This window comes from Martes martes (genome assembly GCF_963455335.1).
Source record: "Martes martes genome assembly, chromosome: 14".
In the NCBI taxonomy this organism is placed as follows: Eukaryota; Metazoa; Chordata; class Mammalia; order Carnivora; family Mustelidae; genus Martes; species Martes martes.
Genome location: NC_137902.1, coordinates 4,641,318 through 4,647,977, shown reverse-complemented (window position 1 = coordinate 4,647,977; position 6,660 = coordinate 4,641,318). Strand labels below are relative to the sequence as shown.

General features: G+C 58.7%; 1 protein-coding gene across 1 annotated transcript; it reads left to right on the top strand.

The window, feature by feature from the left end:
- Positions 1-3,236: 3,236 nt before the first annotated feature.
- FOXI2 (forkhead box I2) lies at positions 3,237-4,976 on the top strand (the record flags this gene model as incomplete). Its single annotated transcript, XM_080823539.1, has 2 exons — positions 3,237-3,795; positions 4,534-4,976. The coding sequence occupies 2 exons, from the start codon at positions 3,237-3,239 to the stop codon at positions 4,974-4,976; spliced, it is 1,002 nt and encodes a 333-aa protein (XP_080679665.1).
- Between the last annotated feature and the right edge of the window lie 1,684 nt (positions 4,977-6,660).

The window sequence follows — 6,660 nt, the reverse complement described above, 5'->3', positions numbered from 1 at the left end:
GGCCCTTGTGCCCCACCTGGTGCCAGTCCTACCTCCCTCACACAGAGACCAGTGTGACAAAGAGGGGCTCCTCTCCCATGGTGACCAGAAGGAAGGAGAACAGGTGTGGGTGCAGCTGTAGGAAGCTCAGAAGCTGGGTGGGAAACGTTGGGGAGACCCATCCTCAAAGCAGGCAGTGGGGTCATTTTTGAGAATAAAGGGGAAGGGGCAAGGGTTTGAGGAAGGGGTGGGGTTCTGTTGGGAAACGTGGGAAGGGCTGAGGGCGCAGGGGGAGCCGGGTACTCTGAAGATGGAGTCTTTTTCCACGTAATTTCATCCCTCTATGTTTTTTGGGTTTTTTTTCCCCTTTTTGAAAAATTCTCATCAGAGTTCCATCCAACTCTGACTCAAATGTTAAAGCATTTCTTCCCGCAAATGACTGTACTCCATCTACTAGATACTCATTTTATGGGTCCAATCTGTTGAAAGATAGGAAACTATTACAGTAGAGACGGAAGATGGACATTGGGCTCAGAAAGCCAGGAACAATGATTAAAATATGGGCCTTCCTGCACAAACCGTAATGCTTTTTATAAAAGCAAAATTGAGAGAAATTACATGAAGCTTCATCCGATTTTCTTAGAAGTCCTGAAACTCACAAGTGTTAATTACAATATTAACAGAAAGAAAGGCTATTAAAATTAAAGGGGATTTGGAAAGAGTGATCATCTTTTTTTTATTCCTTTTCATTGTAAGAGATGAGCCAAGGTGTTCTTTAAAATTCAGTGTCTCTGATTTTATTATCACAGTCACGCAGTTCACTGTGATAACCTTAATGCTTCCTCCTTAATCACAGTGTTACTCCACCAAGACAAGTGTCTCCTACACTCAGTGTCTTGGGCAGTCTAACCTCCCTCCCCGCACCCCTCCCTAGGGAGGAGCAGAAGCTTCTGGACTCTGCAGAAACTACACATCCACACCTACTGCTAGAACAAAGGGAAGAAGGGCTATAGGTCCTATGGATGCGGGCTGTGCTGGGAATCCCGCCCACCCCCTCCTGCCCCGCCCCACCCACATGGCTGTGCTTCTGAGTCTGGTGCTTTTTCTCCATGACTCCTATGGTTTGGGTCAAGACCAAGCTGGGTGGCTTCTGCACTGTCCCAGCCTCACAAAGCCTGGTTTCTGGAAAGCTGCCTCCTAACCAGCAGTCTTTTCAAAATGTCCATGTGGAAACCTGCTTAGACTCTCACCAAACTAAGTATTGTTACAGAGGGGAAGAGGCGTGGACATGAGCCAAGACAGTTTGCTTCATCAGGAACACATCTGAGTCATGCTTGCAACCATATTCGCTGATGGGAAGACGTTTTCTTTAACGATGCTGTTACCAAAAAGCTTGTCGCACCTACAGAGAATGCACGTGTTTAAAATAGTGAGGAAGCGCTGAGAATCGCTCAGCGGGCAGACGGGTCTGGCTGCTGTTTGTGATGGGAGCAGGAGGAAGCAGGTAGTGTTTTCCACACTGAGAACACCCATCCCTCCGCCCCCCCCAGCTGTCCCTGCAGCAATGAGCCTGGGGAGCTTCTGGAAGGTACCTGAGATCCTCACTACCTGTACTCCTCTGACAACAATTAGAAATCTCTAGGGGAGCGGGAGAGGACAGGTGGGTACAGACCCACTGAGAAGCTGGCTTCTACCCTCTAGATGTCTGGAACACCCTGAGTCACCTTGAGATCACCCCCTACTTCTTAAAGGCAATTACTTTTAAGGGGAGCCCTGTGTTGCAATGGAGGGACTCTGCCTTCTGCTCTTTGTTAAATTGTTCCACAAATCGGTTGTTTTACAGAAAATTTGAAATCACAGTTTGAGAGGCCCAAGCCCATCCCGACAGTAAAAGGCTGACACAAGCTGGGACCCTTAATTCCAAAGTCCAAATCCTTCCCTCCATCCCATCCTTAGCCCAGATCCGCCGCCCTCCTCCTTAAGTGGAGAAGGAGGCCGGCAGTGGGATTGAAACTTTGGTTTGTTAAATGAATTTAAATATATTTGCTTTGGCGATCCACAGACCCAGGGCTGGAAGCCAATTTCAATGAGACTGGCGCTTTCAGCAGGCGCTGCATTTCAGAATGATGGGCCCCTTCCACTATCTCGGAAACTTGATCACCGGAGGATTTTCACTTCCCCGTGTGCGCGCTGTCAGGTGGCAAGAACCCGGAGTCCTGGGGGCTGGCGTTCTTCCCAGGCACCCAGCCTTGGGGAGCCAGGCGCACGGGGTCGAAGCGCTGGATCGGGGGAGCCCCCGTAGAGCTGGTGGGGATTAGGGTGGCCGGAAGCCGGGAGACGCGGGGAGCCAGGGGGACCGGGAGGTAGGGGGAGACGCAGCCCGGGAAACCCGCGAGCTTGCGGGAGCCAGGGGAATGGCTCCAGAGCACGGAATCAGGCACACACAGAAGCCCGGTGTTTTGGGAGTTCCGGTAAGGCGAGTGGAGGGTTTTGCTAATCCCTGCACTCCGTGTAGGAGGCCAATGCGCGAACGTGACAGACAGGGTTTTGGGAAAAAAAGAGGCTTCCCTGGACAGCTGGGGTGTCCCGAGCTTCCAGCATCTCGGCTTTCTCAGGGGTCTGGTCCACCTTAGCGCATTAATTGCGCGGGGACTCCGTATGACTCCAGTGCCACTGTCTTGGCCCAGTCAGGCCTGGCATCGGGCACTCGCGTCCTTCACCGAGCTGCCTCTCCTCGTGGCCCCAGCCCATCGACATCCGCGGGCTTCATCCTTGCCCAGCGCAGCGGCCCTCTGCTCCCCTCCCGGTGGCCCCAACCACACAGCGGCCCGGGGTGATGAGAGATTCGGCAAGGGCAGGGTCCCCCATGGGCGAACATGGGTGCCGTGCCTTCGACTGGGGACCTGCGGGAGACGTGGTACCTGAGCGAGGGTCCATGACAGACGGGACTTCGGGGCCCTAGAGGCCAGATGAGGCCGGGATCGGTGAGATCCCCGGGGATTCTGGTCTCGGGCACAGGCGGCACAGACTGGGGGAGTCACGGGGCTGAGTGTCTGGTTCTAGTCCGGACCAGGGCGGGGCAGAAAGCTGACCCCGGGGCGGGGACCCAGACAACACTCTAACAACGCTGTCGGGGGAGGGGGCTGGTAACCCACACTCACCCCGGGCTAGGGCCCCGACGGCATTTAAAGGGCGGAGGGCGGGGCCCGGCGGGCGGCACCCGGGAGCTGCTGGCGGCCGCGCTTGATGGGGCGCCCATGAGCCTCGGCGCCCAGCCTCCCGGCCAGGCCCGGGAACGACTGAACATGGCCTCGTACTGCGACGGCTCGGGTGTCTGCCCGGCCCCGCACAGCCAGGCCCGGGCAGCCGCGCACCCGGTGGGCTACGGGCGCGGGGATCTGGGCGCCGCGGGCGCCGGCCAGCGCCTGTGGCTGAACGCGCCGGCTCTCAGCCCCGCGCCCTATGCGCCCTGCCCCGGGTCTGCTCCGCCCTACGCGGCCCCGGGCTACGCGGCCCCCGGCCCCCTCCTCGGCGCCCCGGGCAGCCTGGCGGGCGCCGACCTGGCGTGGCTGAGCCTCTCGGGCCAGCAGGAGCTGCTGCGGCTGGTGCGGCCGCCCTACTCGTACTCGGCGCTCATCGCCATGGCCATCCAGAGCGCGCCGCTGCGGAAGCTGACGCTCAGCCAGATCTACCAGTACGTGGCCGGCAACTTCCCCTTCTACAAGCGCAGCAAAGCGGGCTGGCAGAACTCCATCCGCCACAACCTGTCGCTCAATGACTGCTTCAAGAAGGTGCCCCGCGAGGAGGACGACCCAGGTGAAAAGGGCGCGCGTGGACACCCCGTCCAGGACTCCACTTATTCCCGCAGCGCGGCTGCCGGCTCTCCAGGACTGAGGCGGCCTGGGACAACCCAGTCCCTCCGGCACTGCACAGCTAGGGGTACTGAGGCGGGAGGAGGGGGAGGAGGACAGACGTGCTTGGCAGAGGCCAGGGCCGGAGAAGACCCCGGGACCCGCAGACCCTGACTTCAAGTCTGGAGCTCTGTGAGTCTCGAAATCTCTGTGCGCTCCCGCGGAGGAAGAACCAGGAGAGTTGGTCAACTGGGCGACTTTGGGGTTCCTTCTCCGGGCTTCAGTGTCTTTTGCTGTAAAACAGGGAGGACAGTGCCTAGCCAAAGAACTGGTAAAGCCAGTGAGAGGCCACTTCGCAAAGCGCGGGAGACAGCACAGAGGCCAAGGCTGTTCCGCGCCGCTCCATGGGCAGAGGGACTGCCGCAGTCCAGGGGGCCGTGCACCCCATACGCTTTCTCCCTGGCCTTGGGCTTAGAGCGACTCGGTATTCTTGGTTGTTGCCCTTCCCCGGCCTTTCTGGGATGTCCACCTTCTTCCCAGTCTGGCTGCGGAGGCTCTTTGAGTACGAAACTCAAGGTTCAGGGTGGGGTGAGGACTCACGGGACTGGTGGGGAAATCTCGAAGTTGACCTGCGTTCCTCACGTTCCCACCACGGTCGGTCAAACCTCAGATTTTCTGAACTGAGTCCTCTCTTCCTGCCCAGGTAAAGGCAATTACTGGACCCTGGACCCAAACTGCGAGAAGATGTTCGACAACGGGAACTTCCGACGGAAGAGGAGGCGGAGAGGAGAGGTGAGCGCCGCTGCTCTCTCGGGAGCCGGGAGCCCGGGAGGAGCCGAGGCACCGGAGCTGGAGCCCCTGGGCGCGGCCTCCCCGGACCTGCAGGCCCCGCCGTCCCCGCCCGCGCCCGACGCTGCCGTCTGCTTCTCCAGTTTCGCCTCGGCCATGGGGGCCCTGGCTGGCGGCCTCGGTACCTTCCCCGCGGGCCTGGCGGGAGACTTTCCTTTCGGGAGACCGACGACGGTCGCCGCCCACGGGCCGCAGGCCCCAGGCCCTGCACCTGGCTTCAGCACCGGCCATCAGACAGCGGCCACCGGCTTCCGCGTGGGCCACTTCGTCTACAGTCCGGAGGGGACCCAAGTCTAAGGGGGAGGCGGGGATTGTCCCAAGTGCTGTGCGGCGGTGCTGCCCTCCAGCCCGGATTCCCGCCGCCGCCGCAGAGTCTGTGTGGCTTAGGGAGCGCAGACAGCTGAGCGCATCTTAGCCTCCCAGGGGCCCACTGTCGCGCCTCACCCCAGCGACCATTCAGATGGAGCCTGTGGCTGCTCCCTGTGCCAAGGCTTCTTCTAGTTCCTCTGGGCCTCGACCCCGGCTCTGGCCGGATCCACCTTCAAGGGGCAACAGACGGGCACCCAGCTCCTGCTTTTTGGAGAGGAGCCTGGGACCGTAAAGAGAGTTCTAGGTGTTGTGGGAGCGCCGCCTGGGTGCTCTCAGGGGTCCATTTCCTCTTCCAGCCCAGCCTGGTTCACCTGGAGGCTCGGGGTCTTCCCTTAGTGCTCTAGGGAAGCCCGGGGGGGGGGGGGGGTCTGTCAGCCGCAGCCCCCTGGGGCCAGGTAGCTTCTCTTCACCCTCATGGGCAGTGTAGCCTCGAGGGGGATCTGGGACTCCTGAGACCAGGATGGTGAAGAAGGGACTTTCTTGTGGCTGCACCTGCTGGGTAGGGCTGTCAGAGGCCAGGGGATAGCAGCTCCTTTCCCTCCCAGTGCCTGGCTCTTACCGACCTTGCCCTAGGACCGGGTGCCTGGGCCCGGAACCACAGGAGCACTGCCTGGCACCCCAGAGTCACAGGATGGGTTCCGGTTTGCTTCCCACCCCACTCACACTCATACCCAGTGTGCTCTCCCTCCTTACCCAGTTTGGGCCTGGGCTGCCCCCTGCGTGCAGAGGGGAACCGCAGCCTCCTGACCAGTGAAGCACACTCTCCTAATTTGTATTTACTCAGAAGGTTCTCTTTGGCACCCACAGCCACTAGGAGGAGGAAGTTTGGCCCTGGCACAAAACTTAGGCTCTCTCCGAGTCTCTGGTGGCTTAGGTACCAGTCATTTCAGGGTGCTTGGCGGGCTCACCCTCTTTCCCTGCACCCAAGGACTCTGGAGAGGCATCTTCCCTGGAGCAGCACAGGGAGAAAGGGGTTAACCTGGAGTAAAGTAGTGATCCGATTGGCAAGCACCCCTGCCTCCACCCACAGCAGGTTTTCCCTGCCTAATTCAGAACACCAGCATTGCTTCTGTGCTCGAAAGGAGGGCTGCCCTTGCCTCTGGTCCTCAGAGCTGACCCCCAGTGGTCCTGATGAACAGTGGTGTGTGTGTGTGTGTGTGTGTGTGTGTGAGAGAGAGAGAGAGAGAGAGAGAAAGAAGAGGTCAGAGACTGGGGACATGAATAGGACAACCAAGAGTTGTCCGAGAATAGGACAAACCAGTTTGGATCCTGGGGCTTGTGTCACTGGGCCTTCCTGGCAGCAGCCACAATCCTGCTCACTTCTCAGCATCTCAGGACATCTGGCTGCCGCTGGCCCGCTGGAAGAAGGTAAGCAGCGGGCTGGTTCTGTCGGCACTTACCGTGCTGCCCAGGCCGACTGACAGCCAAGGGCAAATCTTTTTTGGAGAAACACTCCCCAAATGTAATATGATTAAAGAAGGCCAGAAAAGAGAAAGAAAATCCTTATCCTGTAAGTAAAAGAATTTTATCTCGAGCCCATTTTAGTAAACTATAATGCTGATAAGAAACAGCAGTATATGGAACTGGAATGTGCGTGTTATTTTATACACAA